At 41.4% G+C, this 27,356-nt stretch overlaps 1 protein-coding gene across 1 annotated transcript in view; it reads right to left on the bottom strand.

Moving 5' to 3' along the window:
* Window positions 1-6,246: 6,246 nt before the first annotated feature.
* The window catches only part of SLC25A24 (solute carrier family 25 member 24), a 267,768-nt gene continuing 246,658 nt past the window's right edge, over window positions 6,247-27,356 (bottom strand). Inside the window, exon 10 of the mRNA XM_085602241.1 lies at window positions 6,247-8,617. Coding sequence (XP_085458367.1) covers window positions 8,436-8,617 — 182 coding nt within the window. The 3' untranslated portion in view covers window positions 6,247-8,435. The remainder of the gene's footprint in view (window positions 8,618-27,356) is intronic.

Raw genomic sequence — 27,356 nt, 5'->3', positions numbered from 1 at the left:
TCTAGTCTTCCTGAGAGCCGTGAAAATCACTTCTGATTTAGCAGATTGAACACACAGAGGTAAAACATTCTGGGTCGCAGAATGGAAACAGCACATCCAACAACCACGAAAATAGCATTCTAGGCAACTGCTAATTTGTTAGAGTAATATTCTTAGTCACGTCTATGGAGGGTTCCAATGCACAATTGTGACAGATGCTTCAAGTGTTTTATCAATCAATGGACACTGTACCTTAAAAAATATTATGTAATCTCCAGCAATTTTCATGATAGAATATTTTCAAGTTAGTTCATCCTCCCAAGCATGGATGACAATAGAGCTAAGACTCTACACTTAACAGTAGTCCTGTAGAACAAACGGTGGGTGGAAAGTGCCAGGGAGTGATGCAGGACAGACAGTGCATCCCAATCCCATAGCGTTTACAGAGCAAAAACGTCCTTTAAAAAGCTTGACAAGGGAAACCTAGGCTGGAGGATCCCCAATTTTGACCTCTGTGTACCATAACTGAGGTGTAGCTGGTCTGCAACAAACTCACAAGGCCATTCATCCCTAAGATATTGATGAAGAAAGGCAGAAAGAAGTAAAGGGATTCACGAGTTTTGTGGACTTGCAATAAGTGATGTTGAATCCGTATCTAACATAGGTGGAAAAACTGAGACATTGGTAAAGCTGGCAGTTTACAGAAGGTAATCCATGGTTGTTTGGCATATCTGACAGATACAGACCTGGGTATTTTCTAGGCAGTGTAGAGTGAGCACAGTAGAGCTAATCTTTAAAAATCTCCATCTCACCAACCATTACTAGTTCCGATTTTCCCAGGGGCTGTCCCCACCACTGGAATGTCGACTCCAGAATTTCTTTAGAAACTGGCTCTTAGGACGGCATCAACTGTTAAGGGAACCCTAGGGCAATGACCAAATCACGCCGCAAAGTCAAGAAAAGCAACTTTCCTACAAGGACGTTTCTGTAGGGGTTAGTAAAGGTGAGAAGCCCTTCGCCAGGAAGCTAAGCAAACATATCATCAGCTGACCCACCAACAAGGATTTCCTATGCTGCTAAAACTCTTTGGCACATACAGCAAGTTCTCAGTCAGAAATGTAATTTGCAGTGCCTTGTGTAGCGCCTATATGTGGCATTTTCTGCTCAGACTGACTCCAAGCACACTATACAGCTTAGATTTATTGAAAGTGGTAGGCTGTATTTGATACAGTGGTGTTCCTTACTTTTATTGTGTGCTTCACAAGAGTCAATGAAAAAGAAAGAGCTGACTAGCCAAAAGCAATACAATATTCTTAAATAAATACACAAGAACGCCAGAATAAGAAATCAAAATATTTAATAGAAACTCAGCTTGTACATATAGATTCAAAGAGCACAAAGTCTTGCTCTAACCTGTAAAAATTGAAGTACACAACTTTTGGTATTCCGAATACAAAACTTTGGAAAATTAGTTTTTTCTAGGCACAGGTGAAATATTAATCAACTACCTTTAGTAGCTGATGCTACTTTTACGTGTCAAAACGTACAAAAGGTTAGCAAGTATAGGCGATGTAAAGTTGTAGAGTTTAAGTGGTTACAAAACTAATGCACGAGTTCAATGCAACAGAATGTATCAATTTCTTTGTAAATTGCAAACACGTTTTTAGTGCTTCAATGCACCACATTAAGGAGCCCACCCACTGTATCGAGGAAAACTGTGAAACTCCTTATCCCAAACAGGAATAAACATTTGCAATCTGCCCTGCTTTCATCATGTAACAGATGACCTTTCGTTCTCTTCTCTGCTTCACAGTGATATTCAGAGCTCTGCTCTTGTAAGAGAGAAGGGTCACTAAGGAGAATGACTTGGAAGGCATAAGTAAGGACGTAGATCGGCTTTTCCTTCCAGGGCCTCTGTTCCGGCATTTAAAGCATTGTGCAGCAAATAACACAGTTGCGGCCCTTGCAATATGCAATTTTTTGCACTTCACAGGTTTACCAGGCAGAAGATTGGTGCATTCTGCATTGGGCAGAAGGAGGGCTGTCATACTGGAACACCTTGACAACATTTTGCTTCAACCATTGTTTTTTGTACATCCACTTCATGATCTTGTGAATTGGCAGCCTTAGAAAACCAGATGCAGCACAACAAACAATGTATTTTGGCATGGCAGCACAGCAAAAACTGCATATCCAGGTTTTAATTGATAATCTGTTGCGTTTGTTACATGTGCATAACAATAGCAATTCGCCCAATGTAAACAATGGAAAAAAAATACAAAACAACATAAGACGTGATATGTAGACTTAAGACTTATCCGCAACACCACAACATTCTACATTCAATATGATGTGAGTGGTGTGGGACAATCCCTGTCTTATAAGCATTTGGCAATACTTTGTAAACAAATGGGATAAAGTTAATGTGAATACAAACACATTTTTACAGGACACCTTTAATCATGCAAATTCATACCTTCGGTGTTGGGGCCACTCATACATTTCTAATCCACTCATGCTTTGCTATAATGTGAGACTACTACAACATCAGTATGGTATATCAGAACCGCTAGTACGTGTCTGATCTTCTCTAACCTTAGAAACCAGAGTAATATTTTTGGACGGACGTGCAATTCATGCTTCAGAATTACGAAGGATACTCTAGAACCACATATATTTTAAAGCAGATTCTGCCTGGTCACAAGATGTAATATGAGCATTTTTAAAGTAAAGTAATGAGAGATGTAATGTGAGCATTCCCATTTTAGGAGCTTGACTTGAATGCACGGTGTAACATACTACCAATTTCAGCACCCCACCGTGTACATTCATGTGGGAGGCTCCACATCTGGAGCCTCACACATTTTTAAAGTAAAATAATGAGAAATGTAATGTGAGCATTCCCATTTTAAGAACTTGACTCCTTGCAGACACTACTTGAAGACACAGTGTGACATATGTCCAATTTCAGCACACCACGGTGTACATTCATGAGTGAGGCTCCACATCTGGACTCAAGTTACACAGGACATCCTGGTTACAAAACAAAACGGTGATGTTAAAATATTCAGGACTTTTTAAACAGTAATTTTCTACAGTTTATGTTGGGAATGGCAACAAAACTGGAAAAAACACCTGCATGAATATGTTGGAAAACTAAGGAGTATGTATAAACCTTCTGTGACCTCTACGTCCTATGAATACACTCACCCATCCACCTTTGCTCAAATCTGCAGATTCTTTTGAAAAGGAAACCGAAGTGAGACCCTGTATTATTCTGGTTATGGTTTCGATCCAGCCAGCATTATGCCCTTGTATGCAATATAACATTTTGACTCATTTGGTACTATACAAGTAGGAGAACTCCATGTGGCAGCAAGAGTAAGCTACAACCCTGTTGGGCCACGAAATTAAGCGGTTCAAAGAGAAGTCTGTAGAACCACAGAGCCTGCATTTGCAGAATGGTTGCCTTCCCTGTAAGAAATATTTTGAAAGAAGAAGACATTAGCGACTGAGGAAATTTTAGGGGATTTATCAATGGTGAACCTGCTGGAAAGATGAAAAAATGGGAGTGAGCTTCATCCCATTCTGTTGGCAGAACCAGGTATAGCACCCAATTGGATACCCCTCATACTGATAAAAAACTATTCCGATTCCATGAATTCACATGGTATAGTGTTGCTGGAGATTGGCCTGATGCCCTGGGCTCATGTTTTAAAATATAGGCCGCAAGCCCGAAGTGAAGGGTGACTGCAAGAAAGCGAGGCATGCTATGCTAAACCTAAAGGATATGAATGCTGATCTGATACCCAAATGAGATCTGCATCTGACAGAGCTGTAAGTAATGAGCTCCACACCCTCCAAAGAGAAGGACCCAAGAGTGGAAATGGAAGGAGTGTCCAAAACTTATTACACTCCGCTTGAAAGGATCAACAGTTCAAATCCTTTTCACATGGGGACCAGGCATGTGATACAGATTCGGTACAAAAAGGGGTGATGGTGGACGGAGCATCTGAACCAATCAAACACTCACACCCAGTCAACAAATCTGGGTTTGATCCATCACCGTTCTTTAGCCCACTCTGCCACCCCAGTTCAGACATGGCCATATGCAAATCAGTCTGACCCTGTGCCTCATGGGAACAGTCCAGCCCGAACTGCCAAGCCATGCCTTCCCTGGACCGGAAACAAGCTTCCTAGGACCGGTTTCTGGCATTTCAGCCGTCTTCAGCCATGCTTGCTTCAATCCAGTGACAAAGTGAGCAAGGGACTCACGTCTGAGCATACCCTGCCAACTTATGGCGAACAAAGCGGTACAAAAGGAGGTGGTGATGGACGGAGCATCAGAACCAATCAAACACTCACACCCAGTCAACAGATCTGGGTTTGATCCATCACCGTTCTTTAGCCCTCTGTACTGGGGTGAATGTATGACATTGTTCTGCATTCTGTCCATCAACTGTTGTTTTTGCATGTGATACAGATTCACCTGCAAATCTTTCCTCACTCTTCAGTTCACTTTCATATACTGGCCACTAGTGAGCGTTGCACACAGGTGTAGAGAATGGAAGGAATATTAAGGATCATCTAAGCACCATAAACGCTATTCTACGATTTCTGATATTGTTGGAAAATAATGTCAGGAGCTGATTACAAAGTGGCGGCATTCTCAATGGGTTGAGAATTTGGATGAGAGCTGTTACAGTAGGTCAGTTTTAAATAGGATATTATCTGTACTTAAGTGCTCTTGACGATTGCCCTGAATATCAATAGGGTGGGTAGATAGAACCCTGATTACCTGCTGCAAAAAACAATATTTAGGAGAACTATCCAAAAAAAGTCAAATATGTCCAATGCAAAGTTTCTAAGACTATACTAGAAATTTTCTTTTTGCCTAATATTTTGGTATCATGTAAACATGGCACAAAACGGATTACAATTACTTTTCTTCTGGTACCTCAAGCTCATAATAACCTTGAGGTACCAAAAATCCTTTAAATGATACAACTAGTTGCTTCATAGAAAATCCTCGAAGAGGGAAAGCACTTGTCTACGAAGAACCCCAGAAGCACATTCTCCAATATGAGAGGCACAACTTCTCCACTGTATTGGTTAGTTAAACTTTTAAGACTGCAACTAAGTAACAAAATGAAAACGAACCACTTTGTTATCTAGCTAATCAATATATACCAAGATATTGTAGTCAAGAGATATGACTGAGGTTTCCCTGCTTTCTTGGCGGGTCGATGAAGTGAGGGGCACTTTGAACCATTCCTCGCTTAGAGGTAAACTAATTCCACAACACCTTTGCCCTACACATAGAAAAGCATTAGTTTAACACTAGGCCTAAGGGTAAATATTAAGAGTTGAAAATGTATACTTTTATTTGTTGAAACAATCAGCCATACCTCTGGTTGTTCATTTATTTTAAGTGTTCCATTATGAATTTTAGCCTCACATTAGAAAAATAAAATATTCAGTGTGTTTTAGGTTCTTATTGTTAAAATATAGTATGTAAAGATGCATCCATGCCGAAGTGTAAACAATGCTGACAAATAAATGCAGCTGCCTATGCCGGGAAACAGAGGTAGATGCCACTTAGCAATATAGTCCTTATCTATACGTTTCTTAGTAAAAACAGAAGTGCTGCATAAAGCAAGGGACATTTTGTTTTTATTTTCGGCTTACTAACATACACTTGTTATAATGTTCTTGATAAATGCTTTATTTTTGTCAGTTTTGTAACACTATGAAGGACTAGTATTACTATAACGGAAATCAACTGTCAACTGATCTCAGAAGGATGAAAGACAAACCTGGCCCTACAAGGACTCCAACCTGGCTCTTGCAAGTTAAGAACAGGTCTTACAATCGAGCAATTACTAGAATAGGCTTGCTTAATGGAATATAACAGAGTATTCAAATGTCTTGATATACTCTCCAATCTTTTGACTTTGTTTTTAACTAATCATGATTCTTGGCAACTAATTCTGTTGAGAAACGTTCTAACAACCAGACAATTTAAGATAGAATTAAATCAATAGTGTGAGATAATAGAAAAGTAGTTACTTTTCACAACACACAAGGTTTTTAAAATGCATGGAATTTAGTAGACTTCTTCCAGCATGCAGCTGCCTCGCAAAATTAATCGAAACAATAGGTCTGGCCTTGGAAACATGGTGTACAACTTAATGTTTTCCATTTTCCATTGCATATGCACTCAAAAAGAGAAGGAAACATGCCACCCCCAAGTGTGGCTGTAATATACTTGCACAATAATATTTAATTTTAACACACACACACATATATATGTACAGATATATATATATATATATATATATCAGTGATGTGGCTGTTTTATATTTGATTTTTGTTTTCAAGCAGCAAGCCTTTTAGTCACACTGTGCATTTTAACATTATGGTTTGTGAAGGAGAAAATAATACATCACCACTTAACCAAGGATTCAAATCTCAGACAGCTGAAATGTTACTTAATTTTTTTTATAACATTAACCAAGACCGAAAATAAATCACCATCTAACTTAGCACTCAAATTTCACGCAAAAAAGATAGATTTTAAATTTAATACACAAATAAAATTAAAAGAGCAAACTTTGAACCACGTTTATCACTGGAGAGAAAGGAAATCTTTATAGGAGGATGTGAACAATGAGTCCAGGCTTTGACAGTGACTCAAAATGAAGGGAACCAATGGGTAAAGTGGGCTGACCCTCTTCCCCATAGTGAATATTGTGGAAGGCAGAAGCAAAATGCGAACAACAATTAACAAACAAAAGCCTCTCTATATATGTATACTGTATATCATTTTTGTTTTTTAAACAATAGTTTGATGAAACAAATATAGCTGCTTCAAAGGCCAGACCTGAAAATAGTGAATCTGAAGTTTAAAATAGGGTTCCACACATAAATGTAGATATATTTATGGTGTGCAACTTTTTTTCTCTTTTTTAGCTGACAGCTTATTGAAAAAAATTATTAAAGAAAACGGAAAGAATGAGTTAATAAATCGAATCATTAAGGAAAGGCAGACAAAAATCTATATATTGTAGAAAAAACAAACCAAGATGGCTCAATTTAGGCACAAGGAGCATAAGTGAAATGAGAAATTAGAAATGCTCTTATACAGGGTTCCCATATCTCAGTAAAATAGGTACTACTCCTAGACATGCATTGAAATTGAATTGTTTGGTTATGTAAGCGACCACAACTTACTAAATAAATCTACCCAAGTTAGGCAAAAAGTCTGGATTTAATGGGGATAGTCTAGGTCTAGGATAGTAGACAGAGCTGGCGCATGAACTGTTGTAGATATCATTATGTTAGGGGGCTTGTGCATACGTCAAAGGACTTTAAGGCAAGGTTAATTAGCTTAGGGCAGTCATTCCCCTCTACTTTCACACACACATCACTGCATGGGAGAGAATTAAAAGAAATATGTAATTCATCCACCTTACACACATTCAGTTTTAGAGAAAAGCTCTAGTGCACATCTCTTCCTTTGTCTGGACTATGAAAACTCAATTATAAATGTGTCAGTGTTTCAATACTACTCAAAGGGAAAAAAGTGAGATATTTAACTTAACAAAAATAGTGTACAATAAGGCTTCATGCTGCGAAAACCATACAGAAACTGCATAGTGCACTTATTTCCAAACCTCTAATGTTCACAATATAAAGAGCACATTCTAGTCCTTACTGTACATTAGTAATGAAACCAGGCAAGTGAACCACTTTAATACTAGAGCAATGTATGCAAACTCTGCTGGAAACATTACGAATATCCTTCTTCATGCATAATGATTGTTTGGAAAAAAGCAGGGGTATCATCGCCAAAAATAAAGATATACACACATTAAAACTCAGACTAAAAACTCAATTTCTCCGTGCAATGATTTTCTCTTGCATTGATTTTTTTTTTAACAAAATGTGATGCCACCTCTGACAATTGACACTTCAATTAAACGTGAGTTTTCTGCACCCAACAGTTGTTAATATTTTAGATGCTTTTTGTAGTACCGGTTTGCAACTTTTTAAACAATAATTGATGCAGTCATAATCCTAGGGAACTTCAGACTGCATGTAGATCCAAACTAAAATATTCCCTATTGTAGTGGATTGTGGTTTACACAAAGTTGATTTCAATTTATCCAACAGATAAAATTTTGTAAAATTGAGGTACTAAATACATCGTTTCTTCAGTAATGTCGCAACGTTCTTAAAGATGTAGCTATTGCTACATTCACAATGTTAAAGGAACACAACATTTAAAAACAGAAGAACAAACATCATTGTCCTTACAGGCAGTATCACTTCGTCTGTCAAGAAAAAATATTTAGCATTTAACAATAATTTGTAAGAAAATATAAAGAAAGTTGTGCCTCAAGTGTTGCAGAAAATGGTTTTGGTTTAGAAACGACATGCTGGATAATTTTCCTTTATGTTGAGGTCACTCCCATTTTCTCTTTCATTTTCTCATAAACGACGTAGCTAATACTGACCGCTGGAAGCACTTTCATAAAGTTTGGTGTAATACCACGGTAAAGTCCAAGCAACCCTTCCTTTTCAACTATATTTCGAAAGAGGCCAACCATGTTTAGCTGAGGTCCTCCTATGGAAGCTGTGAAGGAGAAGACAACATTTTAAGGACTTAATAAAAAAAACAACAATGTGCATTAGTTTAATTATTAATAAAACGAATTCAGCTACACTTACATTTTTTAGGGAGTAAATGACTAAACAGGTTCTATAAGGGTTACACTGTATTATCAATGATTTAATTCAAGATGTCATCAGTGATGTTATTTTATGCAATACGTGAAGTCTTAAGCAGTGCATGACTGTGGCAAAAGTTAGTTATTTCAGTGAACTATAACTGACTAATTTGAGTTTTTTAAGGTTTGTTTTGTAACCATAAGTGCATATTAACTGTTTTCAGTCAATTTCTGTTTTTTATACAGATGTTAAGATCCTTCTAACCCAACAGAAGTTATTTCAGTGAAAAAATATATATATATATATTTATTATTTTACCAGTAGATAGCTATAGCTAGGACCATGTTTTCATAGGAAAAGCTTTTTTGTCTTGCTTATATCTTTGGCGCTCAAAATCTTCCCAAAAAAGTGTTCAGGTGATTCTACTTGTGGATGGAAAGGTTCGGGGTGATCCGTCAAGTGGGGGACGAGAATTGGTGGAGGGGTCAAAAAAAGTGCTCTTCCCATGTTAATTTCCATAGGAGTTTTGAACACAACTACAGCCCAAACTGCAGAACAAAATTACACCAAATTTGGCAGAAAGCATGCGGAGCTAGCCACGCCTGGAGATGGCCGCTCTCTGAGTGAGCTCCTTCGGTCACTCCAAAATCCTGTGCTACTATCCTGCTGATCAACTAAATAAACGGTGACAACGGACCGGAGCATTTCCCCGACCCAGCAATCTGTAGGCGACGAAATCTCCCCTGAAAGCTTTCGGCCGTGGTGCGGCCTCTTCAGCTACTATGCGCGTGATCTTGCTGCCGACGACATCGGACCGTGATGGGCGTGAACTACCCGAGCCGTGCTGGGGGAGGCGACTGGACTTCTGGAAGACGGGCTGCCGGCCACCCGCAGAGCACTGTGGCTGACTGTCTCGAGGTGCCGGGACGAGTAACGGTGATCGCGGGACCCACACATAAGGTATCCGGTGACCTGGGGGTGAAGGCCGAGCGTGTATCTTGAATACTGCACGCAGCCTGGGCCCGGTGGTTGGGGCGCATCGGGCATTCTGCGGACGCCGTGCTCCTGACTGACTGCATTGTGACCAACGATAGGGAGCACATGCATACACACCCCACCCCCATACCCCAGCCCGTACCCGCACAGATCGAGACTCAGGACCTCGGGTGCAGTACAACGGGCGGTTTGTTGAGACGCCTAGCATCGCGCCATATAATAGATTTCCAGTGCAAGAGTCCCCATGGCCTCAACAGTAATGAGTTAGCAGTACACTTGGGGGAGTGATCATAATTTCCATAGGGTACTTCAGAATAAGAATTATGGCTGATTTCCTCTTCCTAGATTCTGATTTTTCGTTCCCTCTTTCTGATTTTCTGTTTTGTAATCAATGTATTAAGTTAACTTTGCTTGGACCCATAAAATCAAGTCACATAGCATATAAGTATATTGTACATGCCTAATACTGCCTTTTACATAAACTATACCAGGGTAGAATCATGTTTAGGACCATAGCCCATCCAGGGCGAGATATGGAAAGAGTTTCAGTAAAACATTTGTTATGTAATGAATTCGGCCCATACAGGGCATTATTGCTGACTCTTTGGTTACATTGATGAATTTACAAAGGCATAGTAATGATGATTAAGTCAGTGGGACGGTGAATATAATGGATATTCACTAGGTCCGGGTTCTGATTCAGACATTACAAGATGGCGGAATTTTCTGTGCACTGAATACATTGACATATATTATTGGTACTTTCTTGTTTTTTATTACCCGGAAACTGACAATGTTTGTGTATATGGATTGCATATATAAAAAATGGCGTCTCCAGCGTTTCGCGCAAACATCGAAGGCAGTTGCCGAAACGAGTCTGTGTGCCCTGAGTTCATTTGACGAATAAATCTATGGAACTCGTCCCCGTGAGTGCGGTCTTCTATTGAGGGTACGATTATCCGGTGGAGTTGGTAGCAGAATATAGAGGTGGGAGCACTTCTGCTTTGACAAGCACCCGTTCGTGAGTGAAACAGGCTGGTGTACAGGGAGCTGATATATATATATATATTCACTGAAAAAACCATAGGTTCAGGGGCGTTATAGTTAGTTGGACATTTCACTCGTACAAAACCAGTGAAATTCACCGTTATAGTTAGCTCAGCTAACTAGAACTCACGTGCCCGCAATGCACTGCTGATGACGTCACATATTACATCACTCATGACATCATCCAGTGAATGTGTTTTTCTGAAAATTAAATATGTTTTATATATGTATATCTCAAGGTCGATGAAAGAATAAATGGGTATATAAGTGTCTAAATGGATGATTTTTTTTTTAAATTGATTGTATAACTGACTGATTAAGTGTATCTTAGTGAATACATGGGTTAGTGAGTAATGTTTAAATATATAAATATCTGTACAAGTCTCTCACTTTGTGTATAAGTGGCTGCATGGGTTGGTGAGAAGCTACAAAAGTGTCTATATAGGTTATTAGTTGTTTTTTTGAGTATCAGTATGAGTGTCTGAGTGTCTGTATGGTTCAGTGGGGGGGTATTACGTAGTGCATAGATGCATGAATGAGTGACTCACTGTTTGTATGTGTTGAAGACAGCATGTGTGCTAGACTGTATGGGTGGATGAGTGTGTGGATGGGTGTGTGAGTGAATGACTGTCTCAATAGTGTCTTTATGAGTAACTACATATGTTTTAAACTAGTATATGTGAGTACTAGTGAGTATATGTGAGAGTGAGAGATTGGAAGAATTCCTGTATAAATCACTATGTGTTTATATAAGTGATTGCTTAAGAGAGTAAGTATCTGTAGAAGTAAGTGTGGTGGTGTGTGTCTAACTGTATATGCAAGTAAATGGATGTTTGATACTTTGCATGTGTGACTGTGTGTGAGTAACTCTATGGATGGTCAGTGTGTAACAGGATGCGTAGGTGTATGAGTACATATGATGAGTGAGTACATGTATGAGTGACTGTATAGGACTGTTGGTGAATGAGAGCATGTGTGTGTAGATCTTGGAATTACTGAATAGGTGTGTTGTAAGTGGTATTGGTATGTCCATTGTTTTGAAAATGTTAGTTTCTATTTTTGAGTGTGTGTATCAAAGGTTATATTAGGGTGAGAGGAGGTCTGCCACTCTATCAGAAGGATGATGTCATCAGTGATGTCATTTGAGATGTCATGAGTGATGTCACTGACCATGTCATGAGTGATGTAATATGTGACGTCATCAGCAGTGCATTGCGGGCGCGCGAGTTATAGTTAGCTGAACTAACTATAACGGGGGAATTTCACTGGTTTTGTATGAGTGAAATGTCCAACTAACTAGAACGCCCCTGAAACCTATGTTTTTTTCAGTGAATTTCTAAGGTTTTTTAAATGCTAATTTCTATCTATAACGTGTCTGAAACCTATGGTTTTTTCAGTGAATTTCAAAGGTTTTTTAAATGCTAGTTTCTAACTATGCCTACAGAGATAGAACATGTGATGAAAGAAGAAACAACGCACAGAAAGAACAAAAAGAAATGTAGAAAGAAGCAACAGAAGTCCTCAAAGACTAAGAAAAGTGCAGGAAGAAGCAAGATGTGCAGAAAGAACCAACAGAGGAGCAGAAAGAGGCCTCGTTACAAAATCATCCTGTGCCCACAACTTTTTCAGACGGGTACTGGTGTTAACTGACTGACGAACCAGGCCTAGAGCCAGTGGTATGCTAAAAGACGCTTAGAATACAGTGAAAACACCTACATACACTAGGGAACACTATGCGTTGGGGTACCCATGTGATTAGCTTGACCTCCTCTGTAAGCCCCTAGTACATAATAGGGCAGGAGAATTAACACTACCACTTGCACACTGGTGAAGGAGGGGGGGGAGGGAGCCTGAGGTGACGTGTGCAAACACACCCTGTGGGCGTTTTAAGTTGGGGGATAATGTCCCCTTGAATCCTGAGGGTCCCTGGGGGCCAACTAACCCACCAGGTATGTCCAGTAAGTGCCACAGAGTTGCATTGCAAAGAGATATAAATGGGGCATGGCCTCGGACCACCTCTCTGCAAGGCAGCTCTTTGGTGCTTACTGGAGGTACATGGTGGGCTAGTTGGACCCAGGGACTCTCAGAATTAAAGGGGACTTAATTCCCCAACTTAAAACGCGCCACAGGGCGTGTTTGCACACGTCACCTCAGGCTCCGTACCCTCCCTTCACCACTGTGTAAACACACCCTGTGACCGTTTTAAGTTGGGAGATTAAGTCCCCTTGAATCCTGAGGGTCCCTAGGGTCCAACTAGCCCACTAGGTACCTCCAGTAAGCGCCACAGAGCTGCGTTGCAGAGGAGGTGTAAAAAGGGGCACGGCCTGGACCACCTCTCTGCAACGCAGCGGTGCTTACTGGAAGCACCTGGTGGGCTAGTTGGCCCCCAGGGGCCCTCAGGATTTAAGGGGAATTATTTCCCCAACTGAAAACGCGCCACAGGATGTGTTTGCACACGTCACCTCAGGTCCCGCCCCCTCCACCACTTAGCAAAAACATACCCGTGGCGCATTTGGAGTTGGGGGGATAAAAAAACCCCTTGAATCCTGATGGTCCATGAAATCCAACTAGCTCACCAGGTACCTCCAGTAGGCGCCACAGAGCTGTGTTGCAGAGAGGTGTAAAAAGGGGCGTGGCCTCTGAACACCTCTCTGCAACGCAGCTCCCTGGCGCATACTGGAGGTACCTGGTAGGCTAGTTGACCCCCAGGGACCCTCAGTATTCAAGGGGAATTAATTCCCCATCTACAAACACGCCAGGGGGCGCGTTTGCAGAGTGCTGCAGGGTGGGGGAAGGGCCTCTTTTTTTATTATTTACTTTAAGAATGGGGGCTGTGTGGTCCCCCTTCTTTTCCTATTTTGATGGCCCTGGAGACCCCATCCCCCAGGGCATAACCCCTATTTTTCTTTTTTAAATTAATTGGAAGGGGGGCGCGTGGCCACCCTCCTGAGGCCATAATCGGCCCCGGGGACTCCATCCCCGGCGCATGGCCATTTTTTCTTTTCTTAATTTATCTGGAGGGGGACTGCGTTGCCCCCCTCCTCAGGCCATTTATGGTCCTGGGGACCCCATCCCCCGGGGCCGGCCTTTTGTTTTTTTTAAAAAAATGTTTTGTTGTTTTTTTTTTTTTTTTTAAGGAGGGGGGCCACGTGGCCCCACTCCCGGGCCACTTCTGGCCCCGGGGACCCCATCCCCCGGGGCTAGCCCTATCCGTTGGGGACCGTGGGGGGGTCCCTAATCCCCCACAGTCCCGACAGTTCCCCGCATCCTGCGGGAGCCGGCATTGCTTTTCCACATGGGGAGCTGATAAGATGCAGCTCCCCGTGTGGAAAAGCAATCGGCTTTGGTTTTTGGAAGAGAGAGCAGGTTTCCTGCTCTCTCTTCCAAAAAAAGCAGCGAGGCTCCTGCCCTGCCATAGCACACTGCCGGGACACTGCAGGCGCTGGCCCGGGGGGGCAGGCGCGGCCCTCCTCCCACCATTTAGCGGTGGTCCCCGGAGATGGGGTCCGTAACGCAGCCCCCAATTTGCATACTTAGTGCCCCGGGGAGGTGGGGGTCTCCGGGGCGTGTGGGGGGCTCGAGCCCCTCCACACAGGGTTTTTTTTTTTCTTTTTTTTAAGGGCTGCGGGGTTGCCATGTGCCTCCCACAAATATTTTTGAAAAACCTCGGGGGTGTCGGTCCCCGGGGGGGCCCCCCATTGCAATATAAAGATTGCCCAGGGACTTGGCCCACCCGGGGTCTAAATAATATTAGATTTTTTTTGGGCCCTGAGCAGGCCTAGGGGGGGTCAGGGTGTTTCTACCCTGCCCCCTTTTCGTGTTTTGCGCGTTTGTTTTTCCCTTTTCTTGTGCCTCGGTTCTACAGAGGCACAAGATGGCTGCCAACACTTCCTGGTTTGGAGTGTTGACATGCAATTAGCATGAAGCCCGTGATTGGGAGGGTGCGCGGATCCTCCGCGGCCATATACATCACTATTCTTAATTTCTCAAAATCTACTCAACGGACTTAGACCATTTTCAAAAAGGTCGCTTTCTGAGCCAAGCAGTACCTTTTTGCTAAATTTGGTGTAATTCCGTTCAACAGTTTTTGCTATAACAGTGTGTAAAGTTTCCTATGGGAAAATGATTATTTCACCACTATTTTTTGAATTTCTCAGGAACTACTGAACGGATTTACACCATTTAAAAATAAAAGGGCGCTTTCTGAACCAAGGGCTACCTTTTTGCAAAATTTGGTGTAATTCCATTCAGCAGTTCGGGCTGTAGCCGTGTCTTACATTTCCTATGGGAAAATAATATATTTTTGAGGCTAAAACTACTACCCAGGAGATGCTTATGTGGTTGCTTTTGCTATCATGCTAGAGTCTGTGGCATTTTCTTAGCTATCAGTGGGCAAAGTGATGAATAATATACAGTGCCCAGGGATTCTTATGGCGTGCTACTTTGAGCATTTTAGGAGTGAGTTTTTTTCTTTCTTTGACAAATATGCCAGGAAGCCTGATTAAAAAGTGAGCAGAGCTGGAACAGGTAAAGATTATACACTGATCACTGGACACTTAAAGCTCTCTTTAAATATCCATTCTGTATGTCCCAACTCCAGATGCAAGAGTCACAGAGACCAGTGTTTTTCTGTTGAAACGTCAAACCTCTGGAAGTAACAACTGGGACTTTAAGAATGCCCTTGAATTATATTGATTGCTTATATTTGATTCAATTGCACCAAGTGATTATTTTTTTTGAAGCATGTGCTCTACAAATCCAATAAAATGACAGTGAAAAAAAGCTTTCTTGAAAGAATAAGTTGCTAAAATTAAAGTGTACCTTAGGAAACACATGGCTTTTTTTGCTTGTGTGCAGCTATAAGGCCTCAAGTACTATTAACCACAGTGAAAAAGGTCAAAACCGTAGATGCAACACCAAAAAGCTTGAATCTAGTTTGTTAGTTTGCTATGAATATTGCAATAGCATCAATTATCATGTTTGTGGTCCTTTATGTATCCATTAGAGTTGGACTTGGACCTATCTGCAGGTTCACCCAAAACGTTTTGCCTTCAACCCTCCTGCTTTCTGAATTTCGTTTTTGTTGGCCTTAGAACTCTGACCACATTGCCACTGCTGACTAGTGTTAAAGTGCTTGTGCACACTCCCTAAAACATGGTAAAATTGGCTGACACCTGTTTGGCATATTTTATTTACATACAAGTCACTAGTCAAGTGGTAATTCATGTACTCGGGGCCTGTAAATTCAATGCTACTAGTGGGCTTACAGCACGTATTGTACCACTCAATTAAGAAGCCTTTTTAAACATGTCATTGCAGACTTTGTACAGTTTTAAACTGCCAATTCGACTTGGCAAAATACATCTTTACATAGAATTTACCTCTAGGGTATTCCCTAAACAGCCCATAGGGCAGGGGACATTGTATTTAAGAAGTTAGACATGTACTTTTAAGTTTTATACGTCCTAGTAGTGAAAAACTCACAAATTCATTTTTCACTACTGTGAGGCCTACCTCTCCGACTGGATAACATTGGGTTACTTTGTTACATTCAATAAGTGATAACATTTGGTGTAGTTGGCCTTTGTGTATTCCTCCCACACATTAACACAAAGGGATCTAGGTGTTGGCAGGATGTGAGGAGGAAGTTGGGCACAGCCCGCTTACATTTCAAAGGAGCTGTCTCAGCACACACACAATGAACTTCACTCTAGCCTTTTGTGACTCCTGACCCTGCGGAACCAAGCCTGGGCAAGGAGGCAGGAAAGCCCCAAGCCTTCCGTGGGATAAGAGGGGACAGGGGGAATCCATTAGTTTCTCCAATTTCAAAGCTGACACCAGATAAACAATTAGGATCCTCAGACCCATTCTTCAGTACACTCCTGGAACTGTGGGTACTACAGAGGAAGGACTGCCCTGCTGCCAGAGGACTGCTCTGCTGCTTATGGCCTGCCCTGTTCTCTGAGAACGAAAACTGGAACAGTTTCCTTCATTCCAGGCAATGTGAATTAGAGGGCCAGGTGGCTGACCTCTTATGCTGAGGTACAGGGACACAAGTTCCAGAGGCATCCCCTGGCCTGACCTTCACCTGCTGCACTGAATCTGCAACTGAATCTGCCTGAACCCTGCTGCCTCTGTTTGAGTGAGTTCCTGATCCCCAGGAGGTGTCTTCCAAGGTCTTGGAGTCTTAGCTGGCAGCAGCTGAGATCCTCTTGTGAAGATAAGGTGAAATCCTAAAGTGAATGGGCCTGCTCGCACTGAGATCTCGCCCCCTGAAATGACTAACAACGCGAAGCTCCAGTGGACCCACCTCCTGATGCTACATTGGACAGCCAGCAACATGAGATCTGCACTTTGGCTACAGCGATGACAGTCTACATTGACCACCAATGTGGAATTCCAGCAACGACCATCAGCGATACCAACAGGATCTTTGCGTTACAGCGACGGCCGTACCAGACACCAGTCCTGCTCTCCGTGCAGCCTCCTTCACCACGAACTGGACTCTTCACATCAAACTTTATGTAGTTAACTTTTTTAGTGGCACTAACCTGGTCCCTATAGCCGGACCATGCTCCATCACGGCTGGCCTTAACTTGTGACTTTCTCCCGGTCTACCATGACCAAATAATAAAGAGTGACACTATACTTACCTAAATCTTGAAAACTGCTTATCTCTGGTTCTATTGATTGGATTTTTGTTGTTTTGATCTTATTTTATTTATTAGATTTTACTCTATGTGTCTAAATGGATTTGGGATTTTTCTTGTGTTTTTACTTTACTACTGTTTGTGTACTGGAAAAATACTTTACACACTGCCTCCATGTTAAGTCTGACTGCTTCTGTGCTAAGCTACTAGAGGGTTAAGCACAGGTTGATTTAGTGATTTTTGTAGTGCACCCTGACAGGGATTGTGGTTGTTGCTTAAAAAGAGTCAACATCCACCTCAACCAAAAACCTAATTTATCACAATGACACGTTCACAAATTATGCCATGACCTGGTACATTCAATTGTGACTCTTTCTAAAATGAACTCTGCCCCATAGGTTTGACATGGTAGTTACAGCTTATCCTATTTGTAGCAAGCAAGAATGAAAGTTATGAGTATTTTGCCACTACCCTTAATTTTGAGGGGGAAAAACCCATTGATTTAAGTCAAGCCTAAAAACGATAGAGACCATGAACCTTGCTACTCCAAGAGACTCATCAGAACATTTTAAGGATCCTCAAAGAATGAGAGAAAGAATGTCCTGACGTTCAAGAAGGACAAAAAACGCAGATAACATTTAAGATTTAACGAGAGTGGCATACAAAACTGCAGCAAGAACTATTTCTCTTCATAACAAAATCACCAACTACAAAAGGGTGTGAAAAGTTTCCATAAAAAGCACCGCCCCAAATGTAATGCTTTTGAATTACAGTTCAAAACATTCCAACATACATCATATCTGATGGTATGCCAACAGGGCAGAAATGTATATGTAAAGGGAGCAAATGTTCAAAAACTTAGTCTACAATCCCTGTAGGTGCTCGTTTATGATTCAAAATCCAGAGAGCAATAAAAACTTCACTTTTTGTCAGTAGATCAGTCTGCATATTTAGCAATCACATCCATTCCCATTTGTTACTCAGTTTTTATACCTTCTACCAGTTTGCATCATCCCAACCTCAATAGAAAGATACAATTCATCCATATATTCCTACTAATTCTAAGTACACGATAACTTTAGTATCCAACATGTAAACATTATCTCATATCTCCAATTGTTTGTTGAACAGTATATTGAAAAATAAGCCATGAAGACCAACAGTTTTAAAAGTATGAATATGTAAGTCTGGAACTCATTAGTCTACCTAGCAAAAAGCATCTCAATCCATAATCCAAAAGAAAAAAGGCATAATACAGATACTGGAAAAACATGAACGAATATGGTCTGTGTAAATATTTCACCATGAAAGCAAATGATCTCAATTCTACCTAGGAGGGATACCACGTTCCTTTGGTTTGCCCAAGTACAACTAGTTAATTGTAGAGACTTTTGCACAGGCAGTGCAAAACAAGATATCCTGCATCCAGGACATCCTAGGAGCCTGTACAAAGTGGGACTTATTACCAATTTCTACCTTAGAACGTATCCAGATCTTCCATTGTTTTTAACCAGCTAATCCCTCTTCTTTATTTTGCAATGGACAAATAGGAATTTTATACTAATAAGAGCAATACACTTATCCAGAAATCCATAAAATAAATTATTATTGATGTCTTTCGTTTCTATCATTTGCTCCTTAATATGAATTTTCTAAATACCACGTGAACAAAACCAGCTTTTCTGCAAAACAAAAATGACAGATATGCATAAATATTTTCTTCACATTCATATGTCATTAGGCGCAAAACATTTTTTAGTACACCCACGCACTTCTTAAGTAGCAAAAAAAAGTTGTCTAACCCATTTTCCGGACAAGATAATTCAATGAGATTTTTGGCCATTTCGCCGCAGGGAAAACACGACACTCCTGAAGCCAGTGTTTGCCCCAGGGTGACAACTTTTTTCTTTTTGACTGGAGGTTCCCTCCTTCCCTAGCTTCCCTCCCATGCCTACCCACTGGCATTTTGTCACCTACAACTGCAGCGCTGTTCAATTAGGGGCTGAAGTGCAGGAGGATAACTATCTGTGGGCAAAGTCTGCATATTGGTCACCGAATAATAGTCGGTAATCATTTTGCTGATTTAAAAAAAGCCGTAGAGGGATCGCACCATCCAGAGTAGCAGCGTGGATGAAGACAGAGGGAACCCTCCCTCTGTAAATGACACAGCAAGTATTAATTTTAAACAGGCTGAGTCCGATTCAGAGGCCCAATGGAGGGCTATAAACAACATCCTGAAAACAAACACGGCATTCGGACCAACCGGAGGGTACAATTATGCAGGAATGGACTTCAAAGACCAGCGTGCATTGCAAATGGAATGAAATCAAAGGCACACCTGGGGCCAATAAAAAGGTTTAAAGCACGCAGGGCACTTGAAGTCGGTGCATGTAACTTACGGGATGTTTGTGAGGGCCTCTGAGGAAGGAGGAAAATGTACTCTGAAACGCGTAAAGCCACAGGATTTGATTGCGGAATCGGAAGCTGCCTGTTTCTTTGCTAATAAAGGATGTTTCCTCCATTGCTGTGGTGTGCGGCCTCAATTGCTGGGCAATATTTGGGACACATATATACATATATATGTATACATACTTCAAAATTCCTCCGTTCCTGTCGGGTTCGGTGAAGGGTCACAGCACCACGTTCAAAAGGTACTCAAAACGTGTTCTTTTATTTTCTGTTAAACCATAGTGCAAATTACAAAACGGTAGAGGACGGTCAATATACGTATACATATATACACATACACATATATATGTATACATATACATGTGTACGTATACATATACACGTATACATATACATATATACACACACATACATATACACATACATATATACACGTGTGTATTATGTTAGATTTTACTACTAATATTTATAGGTTTTACAGTTTTTTTCCTATATTTGACTGTATAACAGATTTTGCGGGTACAGTTAAGATGCTGAAATATATATATCATTATTTATATATGTGTATTAAATAGCCACGTATGCATGTATTTACACAATTATTTACATGTATTTATACATGTACTTATATATTCAATTTGCACATTTTATGGAGATTTTCTATACGCATCTTGATAGACATATTGCAGTTTTGCACAACTCCTTGCTAACCATCTATTGCTCTTTGCACAAAGATTTAACACTTGAGGGGTTCTTTTAGCTTTCAACGGATATATAATCATCTGAAAGGTATCTTTGGTATGTTGCCGTGTTGATGGTTCCCTCAAGATAACACTAGAAATGAAATTAGAATCACCACCACCAAATGTTATGTTAAGGTTCCATGCATTATATCATTAACACATTCTATTGCATTTATGGCAACTATTTTACGAAGACTTTATTCCGGTTTTTAAATTCTCCACTTCACTTTTTTTCTCATTTTTGCACATTCAATTTTATGATAAGACACACTTTGGCACTTTCCAGGCACCAGGAACTAAAATGCCAGTAATCCCACAGAGGATTCATCCTCATAATTTCATAACAAATTAATGATCCATGTCAGTGTAGGATTCTTGACATGTTAATATGCAGGATATATTAATGATAATCCGCAGTCAGCTTGAATTAGGCTTACATTCCTTTTCATTTAGACACATAGAGACTCAAGTACTTTACGTCAATTTTTGGATATGCTTTGAATAGTACCTACATATTGTTGTATATATTTCCATACAAATTTAAGGAAATTTTGAAATAAACTGTTCAGAAATTTATATCCGAACTATGTCTCTGTAATGTATAATGTGCCTAAGTGAGAAAGTTCAAAATAGGTCTTTCATGTCTATGCTTTCCTGATGCCACGTGATACACTAATTATGCACTGTCACTTTAAAAATGCCAGACATTTCACAGCACTTTGTCATGTGAACAAGGCTCGCGGGAGCCGAAACGCGTAATGGCGACTAAAGAATAAAAAATTCTTACAATTATTTCGGGTCTGTGTATAGAGGAATCCGATGGAGGAAAGTATCCATCTATCTCTCCCTCTCTCCCTCCCTCCCTCCCTCTCTCCCTCTCTCCCTCTCTCCCCCTCTCCCTCTCCCTCCCACCTCAGGGTACCGGAAACCCTGCAACATGAAAACACAGTTTTCCGACGTTCCAGAAAAAACGCAAGGACACCTTGAGAGTTGCAGTGTATGACTTTGTTGCTGGTGCAGTCAGTAAAAGTCATACACTGCAACTCTCAAGGTGTCCTTGCGGTTTTTCTTGAACGTCAGAAAACTGTGTAGATGTACATGACCTACTGGCGCTCGCCAGTAGGTAGTTATAGTCGGGACCTATTTTCCATAGGAAATCCGCAACATTCTATTTGGAATAACTTTGGTGCCCATTGACGAATCTTCACGAAATTTTCAAAACTTTTGGCCAGCTCCGGTCCGCTCCTATCCTGAAAGTCTCGGGATGATTCGTGTAGCGGGGGCTGAGAAAAAAGGGGGGTCCCAAAACATGTTTTCCCCAAGCAATTTCCCATAGGACCTTTAGCCGCAGCTACAGCCCGAACTGCTGAACGGAATTGCACCAAATTTGGCAGAAAGGTAGACCTTGGTTCAGAGTCGTGCCTTTTGCTTAAATGGTGTAAACCCGTTCAGTAGTGCCTGAGAAAATCAAAAGTAAAATCACATATATCTGGGCGGAGCCTAACCACACATCTCATTGTGAGATCTGATTGGCTGTCAGCACTTCATCCAACAAGTGTTGGCAGCCATCTTGGGACCAATATACATGATAGCACCTCATTAAAAAACATTGCAGTTAATAGAAGGTTTTAAGACTTTGGTTACATTATAAATCATTTGTTGATGCTACCATACTCATTTTAGGAATTGTGGTATGTTCGAAGGTGATTTTACCATGTGAAAAAGCCTTCTGCTGGGATATCATAAATCATGATTGAGAGAAAAATATTTTCTCATGCTTTTCCCACAGAGGTTTGGAAGGTGATCTATAAGCTAAACTGAGAGCATATTTTCTGTAAATTGAATGAAGTCTGATATTCTCAGTAAAACAGGTACATCCAACAAGGGCAGAGACTGTCAGTTGATTCCTTTGTGTTCTACTGCAGCTTCCCAGAGTGTTCCAAAGAACAACTAGAGCGCTAACAGACTTACTTATGACAAAAGTATGGCACACCTGAAGCCATCTTAATTGGAATAAAGTGGTAACACTTAAAACATTTAATTTGCAAAGGAATAAAATGAGGGGGTTCATTTTGCCATAGAAATTATGATTAGTGCTGATTAATGGGCAAGAAGGAGGGTGCAGGGGCATGCACAAAGGACCATGGAGGATAGAAGGGAGGGTCAGGACCTGGGCACAGACTAGAGAGTTCAGGGGAAGGGGCCTCACAACAGACTGTGCGGGGCAGGCAGGAGCAGCAGTTGCAGCACAACAGACCAGGGAGGGCAGAAGGGTGTGGCAGTAAAATGGACCATGGAGAAAAGGAGGAAGGGGATAGGGGCATGGCATGTGGACAGGCAAGGTGGAGGTGGCAGGGACAGGTTACAGTCATCTGACAATGCTAGGCAGGTGGGAGGGGAGTGGCAGCTCAACAGAACACTCAGAGTAGATAGGAGTGGCAGGTCCATGGAACATGGTGGGCAAAAAGGATGGAGCAGGGGCATGCACAAAAACATCGGAGGGCAGGGGGAAGGAGAATAGAGGCAGCAAGCTAAGCACAGAGGCTAAGCAGGAGGTCGATGATGGGGCATAGAATTGGGCAATGGAGGGCAGGAGGAGTGGACTGGTACATCATGCTAAATGAAGGGCAGTGGCAGCACATCAGACCATGCATGGCAGGAGGTAGGAGGCTAGTCCATGGATTCAGACAACAGAGGATAGGGCAGCAAGCTAACTGTTCAGAGAAGGTGGGTATTAGGAACGTATGTCTGTGCGAACTACTTAAAACATGAACAAGTATGCAGCATAATCTCACTTTTATTCAGGAAGAAGAGGACGTTTGTGACTGTGACTCCGGGCTCACTTGGCAGAAACATCCCCTGACCCTCCATCCCCCATCGCAAAATGTAATGCCCGTGAAAAGGGTAGGTGAACACAGTGTTATATAGAACATAGTCCTGAGAGCACGATTGAAAATGAAAACTAGATATAGTGTATGGTATAAACTATGCAACAAAAAGTGTGATATAAGATGAACCGGGCATGAAATATAATATGCAATACATTGTGCGCAATGAGATTCATTGGAGAGCGCGAGATAGCACAGGCACTAGCGTGTGCTATGCGATATGCGCCTTGAAGTGTAATATGCACAGGGCAGTGTTTTGTAACCTAACTAGTCTCTAAAGTTGTAATATAAAATATGTGCTGGGGAGTGTAACGTTGCATATGCACTATGACAAAGATATGGATCCCAGATTGTAATATGTATGGTATAGCGCTGTGCGTTATAACATAGGCATCGAGCAAGGCACGTTAGATGGGGCAATATAACCCGTGCGAAGGCAAGTGTGGCATGACATATTCACGGGGTGGTGTTACAGTGCACATGGTCCAGAGCGGGTCGTGTCATAGCATACGCACTAGCTGGTGGAATACAACACAGAGGTGTGTGGCACTCGGCGGGCACTGGTGGTTGTAACACAGCATTGGGCTTAGCCAGGAGCGCGCTGTGACTCAAGTGAGGTTCGTCTCCTTTCCAGAGAGTAAAATAAAAAGTATTACACATCTGGCGGTGGATGTGTGTTTTTTTAACCGTGAGGGGGGCTTCTTGCATAGTTTTGGTCAAATTTCTGTCGAATCCCCTTTGAATGGCTTGGTGTGCGTGTGTATTAAATGTGCCCGTCGATAGCTACCAATGTTTGTATAAATAAACGACAAGGGTGTCTACTTGGAGAGTACCCACCGGCGGGGGCATCGGGATTAGGCACGGTAGGGCGTCAGACATGTCAGAGCTTCACTACCGGTGTAAATACATTCCACGTGGATTCATTGTATGCATAGTCGCCCTTTAATGAATATAACGCAAATCGTCATGGTGATAGGTACTTACGGTTTGTCCAGCATGTCCTAGGTGTTTCTATAAATATATATTTTTTTAAAATAATGAAAAACAATGCCCGGCCCCTGGGGATGGGGTCCACGGGGCCATAAGTGGCCTGAGGAGGGGGGCAACGCAGCCCCCCCACCTAAAGAATAAAAAAAAAATAAAAAAAAAAGGCCAGGCCACGGGGGTTGGGGTCCCTGGGGCCGATTAAGGCCTTGGGAGGGGGGCCGCGTGGCCCCCTTCAAAATAAAATTTTAAAAAAAAAGGAAAATTAGGAGGCAAGCCCTGGGGGATGGGGTCCCAGGGCCAATAAATTAGAAAAAAAAATAATAATAAAAGATCGGCATCGTGCTGGAGGCCACGCCCCCTCCTTGCAGTACTCTGAAAACGCGCCCCCGCTTCAATACTGAGGGTCCCTGCAGGCCAACTAGCCCAACAGGTATCTCCAGTATGCACCAGGGAGCTGCGTTGCAGACAGGTGTTCTGAGGCCACGCCCCTTTTTGCACCTCTCTGCAACGCAGCTCTGTGGCGCTTACTGGAGGTACCAAGTGGGCTAGTTTGACCCTAGGGACCCTTAGGATTCAAGGGGACTTAATCTCTCAATTTAGAACGGCCACAGGGCGCGTTTACACAGGGGTGAAGGGAGGGGACGGGGCCTGAGGTGACGTGTGCAAACACACCCTGTGGCGCATTTTAAGAGATCGTTTTAATCCCCCTGCCCTATTATATACTAGGGGCTTACATAGGAGGTCATGCTAATCACAGGAGGACCCCAACGCATAGTGTTCCCTAGTGTATGTAGGTGTTTTCACTGTATTCCAAGTGTCTTTTAACATAGCACTGGCTCTAGGACTGGTTAGTCAGACTCCTCTACCACCAGTATCCGTCTAAAAAAGTTGAGGGTACAGCATGATTTTGCAACAAGGCTTCTTTTTGCTCTTCTGTTTGTTCTTTCTGCACGTTATACTTCTTCCTGCACTTTTCTTCATCTTTGAGGACTTCTGTTGCTTCTTTCTGCATTTCTTTTTTTTCTTTCTGTGCATTTTTTCTTCTTTCTTCACATGTCCTATCTCTGTAGGCATAGTTAGAAATTAGCATTTAAAAAACCTTTGAAATTCACTGGAAAAAAACATAGGTTTCAGGGGCGTTCTAGTTAGCTAGACTTTTCACTCGTACAAAACCATTGAAATTCCCCCGTTATAGTTTGTTCAGCTACCTATAACTCGCGCGCCCGCAATGCACTGCTGATGACGTCACATATTACATCACTCATGACATGGTCAGTGACATCACTCATGACATCTCAAATGACATCACTGATTACATCATCCTTGTGATAGAGTGGCAGACCTCCTCTCACCCTAATATAACCTTTGATACACACATTCAAAAATAGAAACTAACATTTTCAAAACAATGGACATACCAATACTAGTTACAACAACCTATTCAGTAATTCTAAGATCCACATACACATCCACTCATTCACCAACAATCCTATACAGTCACTCATGCATGTACTCACCCATCATATGTACTCATACACCTATACATCCTGTTACACAACGCCACTCATCCATACAGTTACTCACACACATAGTCACTCATGCTAATAAAGAATCAAACATCCATTTACTTGCATATACAGTTAAACACACACCACCACACTTACTTCTACAGAAACTTACACATACTTAGTCTTTTAAACAATCACTTATAGAAACACACACTCATTCATTCAGGAACTCTTCCAATCTCTCACTCTCACATATACTCACTTATATACACCAATAGTCACATATACTTGTTTAAAACATATGTAGTTACTCATAAAGACACGATTGAGACAGTCATTCACTCACTAACACACCCATACAGACACTCATCCACCCATAGTCCTGCACACATGCTGTCTTTAACACATACAGTGAGTCACTCATTCATGCACCTATGCACTACGTAATACCCCCCACCGAACCATACTGACACTCAGACACTCATACTGATACTGAAAAAAACAACTAATAACCTATATAGACACTCATGTAGCTACTCACCAACCCATGCAGCCACTTATACACAAAGTGAGAGACTGATACAGATATTTACATATTTAAACATTACTCACTAAGCCATGTATTCACTAAGATACACTTAATCAGTCAGTTATACAATCAATTTTTCAAAAACAAATCATCTGTTTAGACACTTATATACCCATTTATTTTTCCATCGACCTTGAGATATACATATATAAAACATATTTAGTTTTCAGAAAAACACACATTAACTGGATGATGTCATCAGTGATGTCATGAGTGATCAGGAGGGTGCGCGGATCCTGTGCAGCCATAGATATCACTATCTTTATTTCTTAATTTCTCAAAACCTACTGAACGGAATTACACCATTTTTAAAAAGGTCACTTTCTGAGCCAAGCAGTAACTTTTTGCCAAATTTGGTGTAATTCCGTTCAGCAGTTTTTGCTATAACAGTGTCTAAAGTTTGCTATGGGAAAATGATTTTTTCACCACTATTTTTTTAATTTCTCAGGAATTACTGAATAGATTTACACCATTTAAAAAAAAAGGCGCTTTCTGAACCAAGGGCTACCTTTTTACAAAATTTGGTGTAATTCCATTCAGCAGTTCGGGCAGTAGCCGGGTCTAAAATTTCCTATGGGAAATAACATGGGGAAAACGCGTTTTGGGACCCCCCGCCTTTACGAATCACCCCCAAACTTTCAGGATAGGAGATGATCGGAACGGGCCATTAGTTTTGAACATTTTGCGAAGATTCGTCAACCGGCGCCAAAGTTATTAGGAATAGAATGTTACGATTTTCCTATGTATAATAGGTCCTAACTATAACTACCTACTGGCGACCGCCGGATGGATGGATGGATGGATGGATATATATATATATATATATA

The sequence above is a fragment of the Triturus cristatus genome, chromosome 4_2, assembly GCF_964204655.1.
Source record: "Triturus cristatus chromosome 4_2, aTriCri1.1, whole genome shotgun sequence".
NCBI lineage: Eukaryota > Metazoa > Chordata > Amphibia > Caudata > Salamandridae > Triturus > Triturus cristatus.
This window is presented reverse-complemented; position numbering and strand designations above follow the sequence as displayed.